Source organism: Suricata suricatta, chromosome 17, assembly GCF_006229205.1.
Source record: "Suricata suricatta isolate VVHF042 chromosome 17, meerkat_22Aug2017_6uvM2_HiC, whole genome shotgun sequence".
Lineage (NCBI taxonomy): Eukaryota > Metazoa > Chordata > Mammalia > Carnivora > Herpestidae > Suricata > Suricata suricatta.
This window is the reverse complement of record NC_043716.1, coordinates 9,587,550-9,608,725: the sequence shown is the minus strand read 5'-3', so window position 1 is coordinate 9,608,725 and position 21,176 is coordinate 9,587,550. Positions and strand designations below refer to the sequence as shown.

Sequence of the window (21,176 nt, the reverse complement as noted above, 5' to 3'; positions counted from 1 at the left end):
ATGCACATGTCTGCTTCTCCTGCGACTTTCGAGGTGCGTTTTAACATCTCAACACCCCCAGTGTGGGCTCCTGGCTGAGCAGAGCAGATACTCAATGACTACACTGCAGGGACTTTACTGACATCCTGCACACACCTGAAAACGTTTTAAGCCTATGATGAAGAAAACGTTATAAACAGGAAAGCAAGAGACCATGTTATGTTAAAAAGTAAATAAATCAATAAGGATAAGTGCATTCAAGCCTAGAGATTTACTTACACTCACAGAAAGAAAGATTTGGAAAACCTCACAGTTGTGGCTGTGTTCTTTTTGTTTCTCTTTGTTAAGGGGAGGAGTTGGTGTACAGGAGATAGGACAGGAAGGGAAGAAAAGCATGTAGGATATATTTAAGCAAAGACTTAGATGTAAGCAGCCTTGTATCTTTTAGCATTTGCCTACTTCAAGGACTCAAGTGACACCTCTAATTAAATGTCTTGATTATACAATTGTTTTCTAAAACAATGAACTTCCTAACTTATTGTGTTAAGTCTCCTATTACCCTGTTTAACCTCTGTTTCTATGGAAGAAAAGGAAAAATACCAGTGTCCTTTAAACTTAAACCCATGTCATAAACACCCAATTCACTGCGAGGGCTCTCTGAATGTCACTGTGCAATAAACTCTGTCTCAAATATCCTACCGTGTGTGTGTGTGTGTGTGTGTGTGTGTGTGTGTGTGTTAGAGAGACAGAGACAGAGAGAGAGAGACCTTATGTGTCAAGATAATAAAGAGAAGGGACAATGTAAAGAATAACATTACTGACTGTCTACTGTAGGCTAGACACTGTTAGAGCTTTCTGGGTATTACTTAACTCCAATCCTGTTCTGAAACCCATTTTTATATAAGATAGAGATAGATATACACACATTACACACACACACACACACACACACACACACACACACACAAACTCAGAAGTTTAGGAAATTTGCCCGAGATCATACAACTAAAAAGCGGTTGAGATGGGATTCTAAGTATCTAACTCCACAATTTCTTTCAAGTGGTTAGGCAGGAACTTTCTCACTTTCTTCCCCGCATTTGTAACATTATCTGCACCGACATCTGAGTGGAAAAGATCTCACTTCCCCGCCTGTGCTCTAATTCTATTCGCCTCCACATCCTCACCTCCTCACCTCCTCAGAGACCAAGCCCAAGCCCCTCTGTCTCCGACACTCTCACACTCTCCCTTTGCTCTGGCCCTTTCCCCCGACTCCCGCACATGACACATTTCATTTTCTCACGTCTCAAATCCCTGCAGCCCTCTTAATTACCATGTTTCTCTGACTACTTTTTAACAGTGTCTCTTGAAAATATCAGTCTTCGCTGACTCAAATTCCTCACCTCCTAGGTATTGCTCAGCCCACCATAATCCACCTTCTGCCTTCGACTGTCCCATAAAATGGTCTTTATTAGGCTCACCATGACCTCCCCCATCGCCAAGTTGTGTGGACTCTTGCTCTGTTCCTTAATTTATCAGAGCTCTATTACCCTGCACTGTAGAACATTCCTGACACTCTACCCCTTCATTCAGTGACCTTGCCTTTCCTCTTACTTCTCAGTCTGTTGTGTGGGTACCTGCTTCTCATCCGTACCTTAAAGGAGATGGGTAGAGTATGGAGTTCCGCAAGGTGCCACCCTGGACCCTCTACTCCTCACATGTTTAGCCTCACCCCCGTGACCATTCGCACCCTCCTGCCTTCAAGCAGCCCAGATGCCTCCAGTGAGACACCACCTTTACCCGTACACTCCCTTACCCAACGACTTCATCCGTCCATTCAATCCCCAGTTCAAGCAATTCCAAGCTCTGCAGACTTCCCTTCTCTTACCTGCCCGCCCCCCCCCCCCCCCCCCCCCCCCCCCCCCCCCCCCCCCCCCCGTCTTCCCCTTCGCTCAGGCCCACATTCTCAGACAAACAAAAAACAAAACGAGAAAGGTGCAACAGTCTGCGGTGGTCCTCTTTCCTCTAGCAGAGGGAGCGCTCTCCTCCCTATGAGTCTCAAACCCAGTCCTGCGCCCTGCTTTAGAAGAATCTAGCTAAGACACACAGTGGGTCATGTCACACCTCCACCTAAAACCATTCAGACGGCTTCCCACAGCCAGCCCATCAGGACACAGCATCTCCCGGCCCCTCTAGCGCTACCTCCCCCTCCCCTCACCACCAACACACGCTACATCCGCCAGAGAAGCCCTGTCCACAGAACTTCCGGCAATGATGGAGATAGTCTATATCCGAGCTGTCCAGTACGGTACAGATCGATTAGCTATTGATGGCTAGTGAACGTGACTAAGGAACAAAATTTTAAATTTCACTTTGTTCTAACTAATTTAAATTAAGGTGGGTACGGGGGGCTACAGAGTTCCTTCAGTGGGCCATGCTTCCGTGCCTTCATGAACGGGAATTCCTCTCCCTACCATACCATTCTATTACTGATTCACCTTGCTGAGTATTTCTTCAAAACGCAGCTGCTCACCGCCCTCCCTGAGCAGCCTGAGTTCCTGCTCAGATGGGATGCTCCTCATCAGTTCCCACAGGTGGAGAGAGAGAGAGAGAGAGAGAGAGAGAGAGAGACACACACACACACACACACACACACACACACACACACGCTTCTCATAGTGACTGATTTACCTGCCTCTTCTCCATACAACTAAACTAAAAGCTCCTTAACGGAGGAAGGGACATGGTCATTGCCTCCACAGTATCAACCAGAACCTTATAAAGTAGGCACCTAATAAATGTTATGAAACCAATAAATATTCAAGAAACATTATCTAGGGGCGCCTGGGTGGCTCAGTCGGTTAAGCATCTGCCTGCCAGCTTCAGCTCAGGTCATGGTCTCATGGTTTGTAGGTTCGAGCCCCACAATGGGCTCTGTGCTGACAGCTAGCTCAGAGCCTGAAGACTGCTTCGGATTCTGTGTCTCCCTCTCTCTCTGACCCTCCCCTGCTTGTGTTGTCTCTGTCTGTCTCTCAAAAATAAATAAAAAATATTAAAAAAAAAAGAAACATTATCTAAATAGCATTTAACCATAACCAGTATCATAACTAAAAGACTGATTATTTAGTTAGTTAGTTAGTTTTTTGCCTCTCTGAGATTTCTCTGGGGGCGCCTGGGTGGCTCAGTCGGTTGAGTGTCCAACTCCTTATATCGGCTTGGGTCGTGATCTTGCTGTCATGGGACTGAGCCTCACGTGAGGCTCTGCACTGACAGCACAGAGCCTGCATGGGATTCTCTCTCTCCCTCTCTCTCTCTCTGTCCCACCCTCATTCATGTGCAAGCGTGCTCTCTCTCAAATTAATAAGCATTAAAAAAAAAGATTTCTCTAGAATAACTAGCAACTGGATATTTGTGTGAGAAGGTGAAAACGAGAATGCTTTAGGTACATGCCTGTGTGTATTAGCCCTGAGTATGAGAAGCGACTCCAGCCGTACAAGGAAGAGGATGCACGTATGAAATCATCTTACTTCTGTCAGATTACATTAAAAGCAAGGCTTGTCAAACCATTCCATTTTTTCCCCCTCTTTTCCTAAGCAGGCTCCACACCCAAAGCAGGGCTTGAACTCACAACTCAGAGATTAAGCCTCACATGCTCCACCAAGTGAGCAATCCAGGTGTCCCTAAGCCATCCCATTTCCTAATCTCACTATCTAGAAATTACACAGAAACACTCTTGATTTCATTTTATTCCCCTGCCTTCCTTTTTATTTTCACTTCAAGCATTAGCTTTTAATAAAGGCCTTCTAAAGTGGTTTTCCCGCCTAAGTCTGCAGCATCTAAATACGCCTCTCCCTCCCTCGTGCATGCCCTCACTCCTGTCAGCACTCCATCTCCTCCCTCGCAGCCCAGCTAGCTCCGTTCGCTCTCCCTTTCAACGCTACCCTGCCCCCCAAAACCCCAGCTCGCTCTCTCCGGTCAAAGCAATTTCCAGTTCAATGTCCCTCCGACTGGAACCCCTCCTTCTCACTCCCTGGTCATTCTACAAACAGGCTCCCTGAGTCCTGCTCTCCCATGTCTCTCCCATATTTAGATTCTTCCTCGCAGTTCCTTTTTCCAGCCTAAGCTTTGCTTTTCATATTATGCAGCACACGGTACCTAAGGTCAGCTTCATAGCAATACCTACAGTTTACCACGTGCTCCCTCGGCAGCTCTGCAGGCAAAGGCTAATGAAGCCAAACGAAGCCTGCGCCACCACTCCGCTCTGGAACCGAGCGGCCCAAAGTCAAGGGTGAGCGCGCAGCAGTCATGCCGGCTCCGCATGAAGGCAGCCGTCTCTCCATGTCAGTCCGCTTCCTCTACATTTCTCCCCAGTTACTCCAAAGTAGGGTTTTCTTATACTCCAGACTGAAACAGGAAATACACAACACTCCTTTTCCTCTTGAGGTTTTTTCAATTCATGGAAATATAAGGTAGTGATTAGCCCATCTGCTCTTTCTATGTGGCCTAAGTCTGCAGGGTTCTGTGGAAAGGCTTCTCTGTCGGTGTTAGGACTCATCTGTTTGCGACAGGCTGCTTCAGCATCTGCCTCAGCTACGCGCGGCTAGGTTTTCCTTGAAAATAATAGTAACAGTGGTTGCCACAGAGTATTTAATATGTGCCAGACACTGTAGGAAAAGTGCGTTTGCTCATTTACCCTTAAAACCCCTATGAAATAGGTAAATAACACCCATGTTACATATGAGAAATGTAGTCAAGAGAGTTTAAGTCATTGTCCTGGTTAATTGTGGCAAGTAAGGGATATAGAGGTTCCCAAGCCCCATGCTCTGAGTTGAACCCACTAATTACACAGTCCTCTCCTTTTACAACTGCCCTGCCCTCTGCCAGGAAAATTCAAGAAATTCATGTTCAAATTCAAGCTAATCTGGAAAATTCACAATAGCTGACACAAGAGCCCTTGGACCTTCAGCTTATGGAAAAGCCTCAAGGTCACCACACGCACGGCAAGAGAGATTTGGGGGAAGGGTCAGAAAAGGGCAAAGTAAAACGCTGGGAGAGTGGAGTAGGAAGAAGTAGTGACCAGAAGCTCTCAGGATCTAGAAGCAGCACTTAGGTTGCAGGGAAGACAGCCATGGAGGAAATGGCCTGGGACGCCCAGGGGAAACAGGCTGGGGTGGAGCAGCTCTCGAAGGGCTGGTAACTACCAGTATGGGAACGGAAGTCTGAGGAGAGCGGGCTCAGCACCACTGGAAATTCCGTGTACCATCAATACCCAAACTGATGTTATGACATTCAGATAAAATAAATATTTATTACCTGTCTACTGTAATAGGTACTCTTTGCAATTACCATTCCTTCCAACCCCCTTCTCAACCTCATGAGAGGGGAGAGCACTACACTCAGTCCAGAGGAAAATGGCCCAGAGAGGTGACATTTCTTGCTGGAGCTTACACAGCTAAGTAAGGGCAGAGATGCAAATCTAGGTCCATCTGACTCAACAATAATGCTTCTCCCCACACCTCAGCTGCACCAGTAAACACCACACATAAAAGGGTGTCCACAGTGTGCCTGCAGGCTCAAGTGTGGGCAGATGCAGCAGCGCTAAGTCTGAAGTTTGTTTTTTTGTTTTTTTGTTTTTTTTTTAAGAAAACCAACACTTACTGGTGGAGAGGCAAAACGACAGGGCGGGGAGCTGCCACAGGAGCTTCTAGAGACAGAGCCGGCGTACGTGGGCACCGGGACCGGGCAGGCTGGGGGAGGAAACACAGGTGAGGAGAGACGGCACCCTGTGGGGCTATTACAGGAATGTCTAACAGAAGTCTGTCAAAACTACTACCTTCGTGTTGACCCCGAATTCACACTCACTGACTTACTACCGCTCCCATGGACAAAACTAAAAATGCAGCAATTACTAAAACTGTTTCCCCTCAGATTTGGGAAAAACAACTGTAATTAAATAAATACAGCTATGGGCATTTAAGAAAAGCTCCATGAAATCTTGAGGAGCTCAAGAAAATTTTGTAACACAAGATACTACTTTTTCCTTAAGTCTGCATTTACTCGTCAAGTAAAAATGCAAAAAATGGGTACTCACATTTTTTCACTGGAACTTGCTCAAGAAAAGGATGGTTGAAAAATGCTTCTGTAATGAAACAAGAGAATACAGCCTTTAAACCGATGCTGACTAGCAGACGGGTTAACCTTTGTCAAAGAATTTAACACAGTGTCTTTGAGATCATAATTATCATTAACTTCTTCATGTAGCCTCTATGTCTTTCAGTGTAAAAGCATATTATTTTTATAAATCATCTATAAAAATGATCAGATTATAAGTAACTCTTAATCAATGAAAAATTAAAAAGAATTACTTTGAATATTCAGAACATCCACTACCAACACAGCAAGCCCCGAGCTACGAAGCAGGCACGCTCTGACGGGTGCTGGCCTCCCACTGACACACCAAGCAGGGCTGTGACCAGGCCCTTCCTTGCTAAGCATGCATATGAGGCATGGCTGTTGTAAACTGTCCCGAGAGGCAATCCAGGCAGTTGATTTATGTAATAAATTCGATCCTTCTATCCCAGAAGAGATATTTCTGCAGCTGGTTTCACCCTTTTTGAAAACTCTAAGTTTGATTTAATTTCTCTGGCTATCCACCAAGGACAAAACCTACACAGGCCTGCTGACTAGATAAAAATAAGTAGATGAGTACATGGCAGTTCATTATTTTACTTCCTTTATTTTCTTAGGTGTTTAGAGTGTTTTTATTTCTTTAAAAACCCACAAAGAAAATCTCATCTGTCATGAGGTCCCAGATCCGTGTGCTGTCACATCTCATGGAGTAGGCAAGCAATACATCAGGAGATGCTAAATGAGGCAATACATCAGGTGAAGCTTAACTGAGGGTCTAACGTATCTTCCATCTACTCTGAAGGGTCCCGTGAGTCTCGCTGGAAAAGATCGCCAACAGCCCCACCAGAGCAAATGATCAGTTACAAGACTTGCTAAGGAAATGTGGAAGCTTTTGAAGAAAAACGTAAGTTTTCTTACTGAGATCACTTTTAAGATTTTTTTTAATGTTTATTTTTGAGAGAGAGAAAGACAGGGATGAGGGAGGGGCAGAGAGAGAGGGAAGCACAGAAGCCAAAGCAGGTTCCAGGGTCCGAGCTGTCAGTACAGAGCCTGACATGGGGCTCGAACTTACGGGCTGCAAGATCATGACCTGAGCCAAAGTCAGATGCTTAACTGACTGAACCACCCAGGTGACCCTTACCTGAAATCACTTTTAGAACAATAATTAATATACATATACATAAATTGTAGTTTGACATATAAGATTTTTTATGCTGATTTTCACAATGGACATAATAGGGATGAAATAGAAAAGATAAAAACAAAAACAAGCTGAATGCAAAGTCTCTGAAACCACATTCCAAATCAATTGCTATGGTATGGAAAGTATATAAACATTTAATATAATCTATCATTTTTTTTAAAAGTTTATTTGAGAGAATGAGAGAGCACAAGCAGGGGAGGGGCAGAGAGAAAAGGAGAGAGAGAATCCCAAGCAGGGGCCACGCTGTCAGTCGTCAGCACAGAGCAGAGCCTGACACAGGCTCCACCTCACAAACTGTGAGATCATGACCTAGGCTGAAATCAAGAGTTGGACGCTTGTCGGACTGAGCCCCCAGATGCCCCTATAACCCACCACTGTGGAACCGTCACCCACGAACCTGCCATGTCACTCACTACTGACCCACATTTCTCGTGGCTATGGAGCGACTCGCCATCTCATTTCTCCCTCTGAAAGGTAAAACTGTCTCCCAAGTAGGTGTACTGAAATTTAATTCCAACCTGACAAAACTTTAATACATATTCAAGCTATTTCTTCTCTTCCCTCATATGGAGACGATCAGAGCCACTGTCTACGAAGAATGTTTGCTGGGACAGTGCTTCACAGAGCAGGCCATTGACTCCACAGACAGCATGCACAGCATCGCCTTCCTTTATGGATAAGGAAATCAGAGCACATAAAGGCCATGTGTCTTCGCTAATGTCAAAGAGCTAGTAAGTTTAGAGGCTAGAATTCAATCCTTGGTCTGGCTTATCCCAAAGCCTTTGTAGACTTCCATTATACACATGAACAGACTAAAATTCTGGAGTAAGTTTCTACAGATATCTATTACTATTACAACTAATTACTACAGGAAAAATCAAAGATTTTTTTCCCTAAAAATGTCAAGATCGAGGTTAATTTAATAAGCATTTTTACTGAACATGCTTTATGGCTTTTCTGGTCTGACATTTAAATTTGAGTCATGCTATTTTTACGTATGATTGGTAAGAACAGGATTGGAAAGAACAACCTTTTACGTGTTTACATTGATAAGCACAAGTTAACAAACTGTCCCCCAAAGAGGAGCTGAGACTCAAACAATTTCAGGTAAAAATGTTCTTTCAAAACCTTCGCGAACTGGATAATCCTTACGGTATTGAGCTTTCCGAGTTCCTTCATCACTCAAGAGGTGGTAAATCTTATTTGAAAATAGACTGTGTTAACTTAAAATACTTAGAAAGTTTTAGCTTTGATGATTAGATTATAAAAGAAGAAAGGCTCAAAATCAATGATAGAAGCTTTGCCTTAAGAGTCGAAAACTCTACAACACAGCCTCCATGGAGCGCCCAGGGCTGCCCTCCTAAGGCTGCAGTGAGAACCAGGCCTCCACAGAGCACGTGTTCACAAGGGTCCCCACACACGGCGCTGCCCTGTCTCCCCAAACTCCATCTCTGAGGCCACGGACTTTTCAACCAGGATTCTGGAGTGTTTCTCCTCTCCTTCCTCCCAGACCTTCTCCCAAGTACAATCCCAGCCTGGACCTCTCCGCTGAACTCCAGTGCCCAACTGACATCGCGGTCATATGGATGCGTATCTTCACTTTGACATAGTCAACCTGAAGTCCTGACTCGCCCCATATCCTGCTCCAGCCACACAGCCCTTCCTGTGTCTGTAACCAACAACTTGGTTCCTTCACGTGCTCAGGCCAGAGACCTCAGAGTCATCTTTGAGTCCTCTCTCTCTCTCACTCCACATCCAAGTCATTTGTAAATACTGGTGCTTCTACCGCCAAAACGATCCAGAAGTCAACGACTCCTCACCACTTTTGTCACTGTCATCCCAGCCTAAGTGAGCAGCTGCCGGCTCCCGCCTGGTCTCCAGCCTCAGTCCTCAGGCTATCTCCCCGCCCCTCCCCACAGTCTGTTGGCAGCAAGCAACCAGGACGAGCCTCCTGGAAACATCCGTAGATCCTATTACTCCCCTGCTCGAACCCTCCCCAGCACTCTCAGAGCAAAAGACTAGTCTGTAACCGGCCTTCCGACTATCCCTGCGGCATACACAGCACGCTCCCCGCTCCGGGCATTTGCACGAGCTGTTCACTCTGCCTGGAAAGCTTGTCCCACAGACGTGCACACCACCTACTGCCCGCTAGCTCACCGTCCTGCCATCTGTCAATCAGGTCGTTATTCAGAAGGGGCGTCACTGGCTGCCTTATTTAAAATCTCCATCCCTTCCTCACTGCCTTTCTCTTCTTTTTTCCCCACAGCACTTACCACCTTCTATATGGTGTACAATTATAATTTATCGTCTGTTTGCCTCTCTCCCACGAGAATATATTCTACCTGAGCACAGGGGTTTTCTATATTATTTAGTACTCTCTCCCTTGTACCTAGAACATAGCAAGCATTCAATATTCACAAAATAAGGGAAAGAAAAAAGATAAAGAGCAAGAAAGAAATTGACTTTAATTTTCTTCTGAAAACTCTTTACATCTTCTCAAAAAAATCTTTTCAGATACACAGAAATAAAATTACAAGGCATACAAAATTTGAAAATATTACTTACCAAAGTCCATTCTGTCTTTTTGGTTTCTCTGAAGCAAACCCAAGAGGAGATTAGCCAAATAAGGTGATGTTTCTCTGGGAATACTGGGAGAAAGGGGGAAAAAATGCATCTAAGTGATGAGTTTATTATGTACAATTGCTACATGACTGTGGCCCTCATTACGGTAAAGGAAAATGCAAACGTACTTTCACCAATACTGCCCTTTTTTTTTTTTTTCTTAAGAGACCGAGAGAGACAGTGCGAGCAGGGGAGGGTCAGAGAGATTCCGAAGTAGGCTTCAGACTCTGAGGTAGCTGTCAGCACAGAGCCGACGGAGGGCTTGAACCCATGAACTGTGAGATCATGACGTGAGCCACCCAGGCGCCCAACAAATACTACATTTCATATGAAGATGATTGCGATCAAACCTCATTCCTTATCGGAGAAAAAGAGAAACAAAACCAAAGCACTAAGCAACTGCCTTTGAGAAAAAGCATCCATATGGGAAGATCACTGCACTGTGCTTAACAATCTGTCTGAACGTCGGCAGGGATAAAGCACTTCACAAATGCAGCCTGGAGTTTTAACACAACGTTAGCTCGGCACTAATATTTGCTAGAATTCTCTATTAGAAAAGAAGCCACCTCCAATTCTGTCTGGAAGAGGGCATGGCTTAAACAAATACAACTGAGAAATAATCCAGCCTCCCAAAACCCAGTAAGAGAAAGATAAACTGCGTGCGCGCACACACGCACGCGCGCACACACACACACACACACACACACACACACAGAGTAATAGAAAAATGAGCAGGTGATAGGAATATGCACTTCACAGAAATAAACTACTTAGTAATAAATTACTAAGCAAATGAAAAAGAGCCAACTTTACTAGCACAGAGAATACGGTCCTCTTCCATCTGTGAGGGACCTGGTCTGATAACACCCCACATTGGTAAAAACGTGGGGAAAGAAGCACTCTCTTGTACAACTGCATAGCCAATTTGGAGAGCATACCAGTTTTGGTATTTTTGGTCTAACAATTCCATTTCCAGGAGTCCATACTAAAGAAATACAAAACGTGTCTCATCACTCTCTCTCTCTCTCACACACACACACACACACACGCACACACGCACACACCACTAAACACTGTTTGTAGTAACTAAAAAGTGAAAACAAGGACTGATTAAACAAGACATGATACACCTAACTCTGGAACTCTAGAGCCATTTAAAAGAATGAACTAGGTCTCTGAACCCTGCTGCTAAACGATGCCTATGATACACTGTAGAGTGGGGGAAAAAAACTGCAGAAGTTTGCAAAGTATGCTGTAGTTTTGCATTAAAGTATGTGATTGTGTCTACACATATACATAAGCACTCAAATGTGTTTAAAGGACTCCCCACAGAAAAGATGTGGGAAGGTACATAGCAAACCTCCTAGACTTCTCCTAGGTCTTCCAGGAAGACCTGGAGGAACTGACCCCATGTCCATCTATTTTGTTTGCATCTCCCTCCCCTCACAGAATACATAAAACTTCTGTGGGTTTGGTTTTTTTTTTTTTTTTTTTAATATACTTTACATTAGGGGGCACCTGGGTAGCTTAGTCAGTTAAGCATCCAGTTTCGGCTCAGGTTATGATCTCATAGTTTGTGGGTTCAAGCTCCATGTTGGGCTCTGTGCTGACAGCTCAGAGCCTGGAACTTGCTTCAGACTGTGTCTCCCTCTCTCTCTGCCCTCCGCTGCTTATGCTCTTGCTCTTTCTCTCTCTCTCTTATTCTCTCTCTCTCTCTCTCACACACACACACACACACACACACACAAATAAACATTAAAAAAATTAAAAATATATATATAATTTACATTTTTAAAAAGAAAAAAAAGGTACTGCACTATCCAGGCACCTATGATGAACTAAAAATATTCTGATTTCCTGTTATAATGTTCTCACATTATGTCAACTGACAAAAGATAAAAAAACGGACACATGTAAAGTACAGTTCACTTAACACTGTATTCACATAGAGTAAAACCCAGTGTAACGAGAGTACATACCTAGGCATTAAGCTCCTGTTTTTTTCATAAAACATCCTTAAGTCTTGAGGACTATTGGCCTGTTTAAAAAAAAAGTTTTATTTCCTAAATAATGGGGGCAAAAATTTCAAATCATGTAATCCATATTCATATTCTTGCTACAGAATATAGATTCTGAACCTGAAAGTCATGGATTGCTAAAAGAGCCACAGATGGGCACTAGGAACTTAAAAACCTCTGGAATTGGGTATAAATTCTGCATATGTAGGCATAATGGGTCTTTTCAGAGGTCGGCCTCCCAGAGGAGGCTGAAACTTAGGAAACATTAAGAATCACTATTCAGCAGGATACATGGCCTCTGGAACAGGTACGTCTGGTTGAACATGGGTATCTTCTACCTTAGGACTGTCAGGGGTTTGAGGGAGAGAACAAAGTGAACCTACTGCTGACGTTTAGTCCCTCCCCAGGACAAGGAGGACCCCCAGAACAAGAGGCACAGGCTCAGCGGAGCTGCCCGTACATGACAAGCTAGACCGAGAAAGCTAAGTGTCTAAACTGGCTGTCACTATTTTATACCATTTTGGACAGATAATTTTAGTTTGTTCCAGTTTTCAGATTCAAAAACCTCTTTGAAACTGGGCAATATGAACGCGGGAGGGATCACCATGATTATAGTTCTAGAGGGCCTCTTTTTGACAGGATATGAGTGGGGGGGGAGGAAGAATAACCCAAAATCATTTCCGTGAAGACTAAACAACTCTCTCCCCCAGCAGTGACGGCAATAGAGAGAGCTGGAGACAGTTTACAGTTCTCTTCCCAGACCAGGCCCGGCCCTCACTTGGGAGCAGGACCCCCAAACCAGGCTAAGCCGGAGGCGCTGACACCACTGCTCACACCCATTTCCCACAGGGTTGCTGGCCCCGCCCTGGTTAGTTTTCCTCAGCCTGGAAAACATAGCACAGGCTTTATGCTCAGGCCAGGTACAACGGGGAGGCAGATAAAAAAAGGAAAAGCAAAAGACATTCTAGTTCACTGTAGCAGTTTCTGCCTGTAACAAAATCAAACTAAGTCACAAAGGAACCCAAAACACTACTTTCAAAGCATTCCCCATTTTAAGAGTCAGAGGCAATGCAAAACGAGAGGATCCCAAAATCAAGCACAGAAGTAAAAAGTCAGGCTACCTGAAAAGGTGGTTTTCCAACTAGGCATTGATATATCACCGTTCCTATGCTCCACAGGTCTGCCTTCGCATCATAGTGTTGAGACATAATAACCTCAGGGGCCTGGGGATAGAAACATTCCAGACACATGCATGATGTTATTTACATAATTAATATGCATAAATTAATTAACTGGTAAAGGTCATGCTCATAACAAAACTACTAAAATAAGATCACATTGTGACATTTCCCTTATCAGATGATCCTGCAGTGAACTTAAACCACATTTGTACATTGGGATTTACTGGTAAATCTCAAAAACAATGTTGCATGAAAAGCAGCAATTTATAGAAACAAACACTTTTTTTCTTAATGTTTCATTTATTTTTGAGACAGAGAGAAACAGAACATGAGCAGGCAGGGGCAGACAGAGGGGGAGACACAGAATCGGAAACAGCCTCCTGGTTCTGAGCTGTCAGCACAGAGCCCAATGCGGGGCTTGAACCCACGAACCTGAGATCATGACCTGAGCCAACGTCGGAGGCTTAACCAACTGAGCCACCCAGGTGCCTAGAAACAAACACTTCTATATATTACTCTGGACAGCAATATATTAAGAGCATTACGTTTATAATCAAGAAAAATGCACACCAACTACAAGACAGAGGTTACTCCTGGGGTAGGAGAGTGGAAAATGGAAAGACAGGAAGATATAAAGGACTTGGACTGTTTCTGAACTAGTTTATTTCTTGCTAGAAAAAAAAATCAAGGCAAACATGGCCAAGTGTTAACTAACGTTGTTAAACGTGGACAGGAGGGACACAAGTGTTTGCTGTATTGTTCCCTTTTTTCCTGTCATTTGAAAGCTTTTTTATTTACTTTTAATTCTTTTTAATGTTTTATTTATTTTTGATACAGAGAGAAACACAGCATGAGAGGGGGAGGGTCAGAGAGAGAAGGAGACACAGAACTGAGAGCAGGCTCCAGGCTCTGAGCTGTCAGCACAGAGCCTGACGTGGGGCTCGAACCCACGAACGTGAGATCTGACCTGAGCTGAAGTCGAAGGCTTAACCAACTGAGCCACCCCAGGCGCCCCGAAAGGTTTTAAAACAATCCCCAAACTATCACGAAAACACGATGCAGGACTGTCTTAGAAGCAAAGGCGGTTTCCCTTCTGCTTTGTCACAGCTCTGTTCCCACCTCTCACTAGATGTTGCTTTTTAAAAATACCATCAATCTGGACAAACATTTAATAGAAATGTCAAACACACTTAAAGCCAGTGAAACTTTATTTTCCAGGAGTATCGCTGTTATCTGTCGTGCCTCGTATGCTTCTCACTGAGTCGACTCCCTTCAAGAACTGCCCCAAGCACCCTCTCCGTTCTCAAGGGTATGAGTTCAAAGCTGAACTCATTTCATACTCAAGAAGTACAACCCCATTTTTAAGTGACATTAAGTGATAAAATTTATGGGATAAGCAGTAAAATTATGATCAAGAAAGTAAATCTAATTCAAAAAAAGATATTTTTCAACTTTGATTATTAGTTCCTTGATCTCAAAGTTGATTTAGAGGAGAGGAAATCCTCATTGAACACAAACCCATTTTAAACTTTGAATTGAAATGGGTACACCAATTTACTTTGTGGAATTCTGAAGCCCTAGAATTAAGGTATTTCCAGGCTTGATGCTTCACATTAGTTCAGAAGTTTCACAGTCTTGTTCTATCAGACCTGACAACATCCATATGAAAGAATAAAGGGGGAGAACTAAGATTTTTCAGCTTTAGGTATAACACTAATTGAAAAACCTTTTTATTTATTTTTAGGAGGGGGGAGGGGCACAGAGAAGAAGAGAGAGAGAATCTCAAGCTGACTCTGCACTGGGGCTCAAATCCATGAACTGTGATCATGACCTGAGCCAAAATCAGGAGTCAGACACTTAACTGACTGAGCCACCCAGATGCCCCGAAAAACCTTTTCATACAGGAATCTTGTCAAGAGAAATAACATGCGAAAGATGAGCATGTTTATCCTCTAAATGAAGAAATGCCCCCAAATGGTTGGGTTTTATTTCCTAAGTTTTCCCAAATATTACACATCAAGTATAACATGACCATGTTTCATCAATTTTTATTTTCAACTTAACCTAATAGTATATTTCTACCATAATAACTAATTTCTTTTTTAATTTAAACTAATGGGTAAAAGTGACTCACTTTTATGGTCCACTATGTTAATAATTTTTTAATGTTTATTTTTGAAAGAGAGCAAGTGATCGAGCATGAGCAGGGGAGGGGCAAAGAGAGAGAGAGAGACACACAGAATAAAAAGCAGGCTCCAGGCTATGAGCTGTCAGCACAGAGCCCAATGCAGGGCTTGAATTCATGAACTGCAAGTTGGATTCTTAACTGACTGAGCCACCCAGGCACCCCCGGTCTACTGTGTTAAAGCAAAAAACGACTTATGGCATGATCAGTAATATAATCAATGTTGGTAATTATTAGTAATTACAAACTGACAAGTTAGAGTACACATAAAATCCCATCTTCCTTGGAAACTAGCATTATACTTAAATCCCAGGGCTAATGGCACCATAATCTACACATGCAGGACAAACCCCTCACTCACCATGTACATCGGGGACCCACACAGTGTTGCAGCCATCATGTTACTATGCAGGTAACGAGCAAACCCAAAATCCGCTGTGTCACAAAATAAAAAGGAGAAAAACAAATGATACCTTTACTCGTGCTTCACACAGATCATATCTTTAAGACACAAGAGGGCACAAAGGAACTGTGAGAGATATGCAGCTTACTGAGTAAGCCTGGCTGCCAGAGAAAAAAGTTGCTACCTCAGTTTCCACAGGCTAAGAAATAGTGTTGGTCCCCGGCTGAACAAGCCACTGCCCTGCCAGTCCTGAACCAAGGAGGGGACACCAAGCTTTGCAGGAGAAAATGCTAATTGTGAGAGACAACTCATACTGGTAGTGTGTGTGTGTGTGTGTGTGTGTGTGTGTGTGTATTTTAAGCTTGAAAAAATACCTATTACAAAAAGAAAAAAAAGAAAAAAGTACCTATTATTACAAACTGCTTGAAACAATTGTGACATACAAGAGCACTAAAAAACTGCCAAAAACAAAAGACTGAACTAAATGGTCTCTTAGGTCCTTTGTGTTAAAATCTCATGAACCATAAAGCACCAGGGTCACCATACTGCACAAGCTCCCCTCTGATGAGGAGCTGGACAGGGTTTGCTGCTGGGAACCCATGGGGCCCTCAGTCCTAACGTTCAGCGCGTGCTGCTGGTAATGCAAAGGTCCCCATATCCAAGTGTACCTCACCGAACTCAATAAAAATGCCCAAAGTGCATCAACAAAACCCAGCATTCTAAAAAAGTTGAACTGAAATCATCTAAAACTACGAGGAGTCTCAAAAACCGTCCTTTTGCATGGGATGCTGTGTGGCCATTTACCTATTTTGATGCGAATACCACTGACGTTGGACTTTCTGCGATTGGCATATGACAGCAAGATGTTCTGTGGTTTGAGGTCCCTGTGGATTATCCCTTTGCTGTGCAGAATTCGCATGGCAGCTGCGATCTGGTGCAGAAACACTCTAATAGTGTCTTCGCTGAGAGTTCCCTTTGCTGGTGGAAAAGGAATCGCATAAATATTTAAGCACACAAACTCAAATACCATCTGCATCTTCCATCACCAGGATCGAGTTAAGAAAGTAGAGGGAATAAGGAACCGAGATTCACCTTTTTTTTCCTTTTTATTCTAATAATTTAAGTCTAGGAAAAGATATCAGACACCTCAAACATTTTACATGATCTGTTGTAAACAGAACTGATTTACATTTTCATTTTCACCAGTGTTTTTCCTTTCCCATTTTTACTGGTGAAGGTGCCCGCATTACTGGGAGCACAACAGGCACTTCCCCTCAAGAGGCCAAAAAAATGAGTTCCCCTTCCTACCAGCCAAGTATCTGGGATACAGGTCCCTATTTAAGTCCAACGATTACAGGAGCACAAATTAAAAACATGTGAAACCCTTGAATAGAGAGCTGGACCTCACCACCACCTGCAGGTGTCAGGCAGGAAGCTGTGTTCCCACATCTCTCTCCCCCCATCACCCCTGCCTCGCAACACTCCTGACCTACCACAGTATCTTTCACTACTACAGAGACAGTATGAACATTATTGGAGGGTAGCCATTACTCAGTCAATACTAAAGTGTGTCTGTGTGGATGCTGGCGCGTGGAATGGTTAACAGCTTGATCTGGAGTCAGGCTGCCTTTGTTCAAGTCCCAGCTCCTCCACCTACTTACTGCGTGACCCCGAAAGGTGAAATGCCTGTGCCTACTTCCTCATGTATAAAAAGCCAAAAACAGACTAACCACACGGGACTGTTGTGACAATCAAACAAGATAGCACCTTGAATAATGAAGATTTAGAAAAAGCCTGGCACAGAATAAATACTCATAGCCAATACACAAATATAAACTTTTAATTACAGTGGATCTCTAAAAGTCACAAGTGTGATTTCTGGAATCTACGTGAGGATTTAATATCCATGACCTTATCTACGAAATCCTTTGTGAACATACTTTTGCCCTTACAACTCTAGAATACGTTCTACATAACCTTTCCATATGCAATTAAGAAGATGAAAATAACATTACACTTGGAACAAAAGCAATATCCTAGTTTCAAAGTCATTTTAATGATACATTATAATGACATTTTATGTCCTTAACACCCTCAAATAAAATAAATCCCCATGGTTTAAAAAATTATCAAACACTTTTTCCTGGGAGGGCTGTTCTTAACCTACCCCCCATTTTTATTCTTTGGGGCTCTTTTCCCAATGCTGTAAAAAAAAAAAAGAAATCTAAATACACTGAAACATATAAAAAGTGCTATCTCCCACACGCCATCCCTTAGAGATAACCACTGCGAAAAATGTAGAGTGTATTCTTCCAGGTCTCAGTGGGTGGGTCAAACCACTGACTGGAGCTTGGAGCTGTATTTCTGTAATGCCTACTTAAATTACTTTGAAAGAATTAAAATGGGCAGTATTTGTTTTCCATTTCATTCATTTACTTTTTCATTCTAGGGCTTAGAAACATTTTGTTACTTCAAATGATTGCAGCAGCTTAGGACTTGTATTTCTGCCCCATGACATACAATTGAATAGACTTAAAATTTATTTGCTTCGGAGTCCAAATTCTAACACTGCTCTTGTGTGGGAGTGGGGGAGGGGATGAATGATCTAATTTAAGCTTTTTCCGAACACATGCTGTAGTAAATATTCATATTTCTATGAATGTGGAATGCATACTTCTCATCACCATCCTATAAACTGAATTTCCCATGCTAAAAACTTACTATTTTAAAGGCATGGCCAACATCAAAACCCTTCCAAATACATAAGTGCTTGAGCAAGCCAGCCCAGAGGCCACAGGCTCAGCCACACCCACCACACTCACTATTCTGCTAGAATTCGTGTTGAAGTACAACTTGTTAATTAATTTAAAATTTGATTTAAATTTGCAATCAGTGGAATCTGTTTTCTACCTTTTGAAAAAGTGAATAGCATTTTACTTATCAAAGCAAGTAGAAGGATTAAATGATCGTGATCGTGTTGAGATGTAATGGCATTAGATCATCTAGACCAGCGCTCAACAGAAACAGTATGTGAGCCACACACCTAACTTTTAAATTTTCTAGCAGCCACATTTTAAAAAGTAAAAATAAACAGGCGAAAATAATATATATAAATATATATTAATGTATAATACATCAAAGTTATGCTTTCAACTTATAATCAATGTAAAATATTTAATGAAATATAATCATTTTCTTCCTTGAAGCATTCAGAAAGCAATCTATTTACATTTATAGCACATCTTCAGACTAGTCTACATTTTAAAAGCTGAATAGCCCCATGTGGCTGGTGGTTACCATATTGGACAGTTTAACTCTTGAAAATTCCCTTAGGTCCAAATTTCTTTTATATGCCTTTACAACTGTTTTCAAATGACAAGGGATTCCCTTAAGGACTCTGGCAGAGGGACCAGGGGGAGGTTAAGTGACTGGAGCAAAATCACAGCAATTAAGTGATGTGAAGAGCAGCACCCTTATAAACCAGCCAGTCTGTCTGACTCCAACACTCAGGCTCATGAACTCCTCACTCCGGGGCGTCCTATTCTAATACTATTGATCTGAAATATCACATACGGAGTTCAACATAATGGATAAAACTGCTGTCAAAGTGACTTTGACTCTGCTACATTAGCAACAGTGCCTAGATCAAAGAGTAGAACTTCTGTTGATGAGGGAAACCAATATTCTAATGAGGGCACTAAACTGATAGGGTGCCACTCAATCTGACCCCAGGGGAAAGGGGCTTTTATCCGAATCACTGAGAACATCCAGGAACTAGACAGTCGCTGACTGAGGTGGAGGTAGAAGCAGGGTGTTTTCTAGTTTGAACTTCTTTCCACCAGTGCTGAACCAAAGTGCCTGTTCTCATGTGTTCTATTAGTAAGATATATATGCATATTTCTCATTTGGTTTTATTTATGCGTATATATATATATGTGTATATGTATACATACATATATATATATATATGAAACAAATGAGGATTAAAAAAAAAATCTCAGTTGGGAAAAACACAAAACTGCACATGGAATAAACTACCAAATTCCGGATAACCGTTGTCTTTAAGGGGGAAAGACAGGAGAGGAGCACGACTACAGAAGGGCTTACACGGGAGCTGTAACTACTTATAATGTTTTAAATGAGGGGTCGGTTATACCAGTTTCCTCCCTCCCTCCACCACCAGCCCCCCTTCTGCAACAACCAAGGAGCCCTAAAAGAAATTGCAAATCCGGTCTTTCTCGGGTGCCTTCCCTAATACGTACTGGCTTTAGAAGGGGCACAGCCCGTCTCCCTAGTCTGCTGGGAAGGGCCCACAGCGGGGGAGAGGAGGGCAGGGCAGGCGGGGACCCCCGCACCCCCCCTCCGGGTAAGCACTTCGAAGCGAGGGAAGCCGGAGAAGCAGCAGCCTCAGAGCCGGGTCTCTGCTCGGGGCAGGGGCCCGCAGGGCTGACCGAGGCGCGGTAGGGGCGCAGAGACATGACCACCTCAGCTCCTCTCCAGCCCAAATCCAATCTTCGCAGCCAGGTTGAAGCGGACCCGGCTTTGCTCTTGTTCTCGGCTGTGGCCCACGGAGGAGCGGGGGCAGTCGCAGTGCCAGGTCCCGGCGGGCCCATGTGGCGTCCACGGTGTCACTGGTCTCCGGGTCACCGGTGTCCCCAGCGCGCCCGGGTCCACGGCCAGGAAGGGGCTGCCCTAGAGCCTCAGGCCCAGGGCCGCTTCCCGCAGCGCGGCACCCACCAGTGGCAGCCAGTGGCCACACCTCCCAGTGTTGTTTCTAGTAATCTCCATGCAGCCTTTGAAGGTCAGCAATGTTTTATACTTCTAAGACTTAAATTTGTAATTGCACTCCCTGAATACTAGGTGCAATAGAACATTTTTTGTATGTTTTTGTAAACTGTCTATACCCTTTGTAAGTGTATCTACTGATGTCGTCGGTGACTTCCATCAACTGCCCCAGTCTATTTAAAGGTTGAGATATTAACCTTTCACTATTTTTTTCCTGCGTATTTCCCTTGCGTTGTAAGGCGTGAACAAGCACCTGCTGGCCTCATCTAACACCATTTAAAAATTCCTTGTGAGAGACACAACTGATCTGAACACCTTCTAGCCTATGTACGTACATTCTGGATGCAGAATTTCAAGCACCATCTAGTACGAAAACCTCACCTCTTTGCCACAAAATAAGTTCAGTGTTATCTTTAATCCTTTGTAACTTTTTAATTTACAAGAAAGATTCACATTAATAAAAACATTCTTAGACACATGTTTCCATTAGGATTTTTTAAATTTTGAAACAAATGGAAAGGACTAAAGGCTCACTGATGGCAACCCAGGAGAGTTGTTTTATTTTTTTCTCTCTCGGGGAGAGGACTCATCTCTCAAATACTTTATGCACACATAAAGTAAATACTTATATGAAAATAAAGTTTAGGAACAAAACCACAACAAACGACAGCTG

General features: G+C 43.3%; 1 protein-coding gene across 1 annotated transcript in view; it reads right to left on the bottom strand.

Annotated features, from left to right (window-relative positions):
• Positions 1–21,176, bottom strand: part of ULK2 (unc-51 like autophagy activating kinase 2) — an 80,148-nt gene that overhangs the window by 45,626 nt on the left and 13,346 nt on the right. Inside the window, exons 5-11 of the mRNA XM_029929243.1 lie at positions 16,523–16,696; positions 15,677–15,750; positions 13,071–13,172; positions 11,911–11,969; positions 9,875–9,957; positions 6,068–6,115; positions 5,635–5,723 (exon numbers count right to left, since the gene is read on the bottom strand). Of these exons, the coding sequence (XP_029785103.1) occupies positions 5,635–5,723; positions 6,068–6,115; positions 9,875–9,957; positions 11,911–11,969; positions 13,071–13,172; positions 15,677–15,750; positions 16,523–16,696 (629 nt within the window). The remainder of the gene's footprint in view (positions 1–5,634; positions 5,724–6,067; positions 6,116–9,874; positions 9,958–11,910; positions 11,970–13,070; positions 13,173–15,676; positions 15,751–16,522; positions 16,697–21,176) is intronic.